The sequence below is a fragment of the Bison bison genome, unplaced genomic scaffold (assembly GCF_000754665.1).
Source record: "Bison bison bison isolate TAMUID 2011002044 unplaced genomic scaffold, Bison_UMD1.0 scf7180017864375, whole genome shotgun sequence".
In the NCBI taxonomy this organism is placed as follows: Eukaryota; Metazoa; Chordata; class Mammalia; order Artiodactyla; family Bovidae; genus Bison; species Bison bison.
The window spans coordinates 6208567-6209565 of NW_011494947.1; the positions used below are offsets into that span (position 1 = coordinate 6208567).

Here is a 999-nt window from a genome sequence, read left to right on the forward strand (position 1 = left end):
CTCTATTCCTTTGCCCTGAAGGCACTTCTGGATTGCTTAATTCGTGCTCTTTGGCTGCCTAGACAGTCAGGACACCTGAGGCCATTTGGACCTATCACTCCTCGCTTCCTTCTTTTCTATGGCTAATACCACTTTCCTGCTTTTTTTCTACGGCTGAATCTCCGGACTTGGTGCTGTCATCAGTGGGACAGAGTCGATTTCGGCTTCGAGCTCCTGGCTGGTAAAGCTGCATCGCTGGACGATCCTAAAGTAAAATGAAATGCTCATGTTACAAAACTGCTACTAAGCATGTCCAGGGGATAAAATATACCAGTGACAGCCCACATGAGATCAAAATTTGAGGGCACAGTACATAACAATAAGTGTCGATGGTTATTTGGCTTCAAACTGCCTGCTTCCTTTCCCCTACCTACAAAGAAAAACAACTATTTCACAACTATTTATTTTTATAAATAAAAAACAACTATTTATAAGCAATAGTTATCAAGTATTATTTTATATGCCCAGAGTAAATTTTGATAAGTTTACTGCCTAATTTTCTTTACTATCTCAAGATGAACTGAATCAGCTTGAATAGTTTTTACTTAGAAACCGTGGTTGTTGTCGCTCTCTCCTCCCCATCAGTAAATGGATTTTAAAATGCACCATCTAAGAAAATTTTAGGAGTGAAAATAATAAAGAACACCAATTCTTAATAATGCAAAGTCCCTGAAGTTATGAGCTCAAACACTAGTAACTTAGCACAAATATGACTCTCTCTTAATTCAGATTTGACAAGGTGACAACCCAGCTTGAGACTCTCTAGGTAACACTTTAGATCTCAGGTTCCTAAATAGGCCTCAATATCATCACCAGGTACCTCTCAGTTCAAGTACTGTGTTTGGTTTATCACAATATGACCCTGAAAAACTTAAATGTATAGGCCTTTTTTTTCTAATTCAACAAAAGACAACATGAGCCTTCCCTGTCCTTTCTCCCTGACATATGAAAGAGCCTTAA

The 999-nt window shown here is 38.4% G+C and overlaps 1 protein-coding gene across 1 annotated transcript in view; it reads right to left on the reverse strand.

The window, feature by feature from the left end:
- Positions 1–6: 6 nt before the first annotated feature.
- UPF3B (UPF3 regulator of nonsense transcripts homolog B (yeast)) overlaps positions 7–999 on the reverse strand; it is a gene marked incomplete at its 5' end in the record, with an annotated part of 15915 nt that continues 14922 nt past the window's right edge. The window contains 1 exon segment of the mRNA XM_010856971.1: positions 7–244. Within this exon segment, the coding sequence (XP_010855273.1) occupies positions 95–244 (150 nt within the window).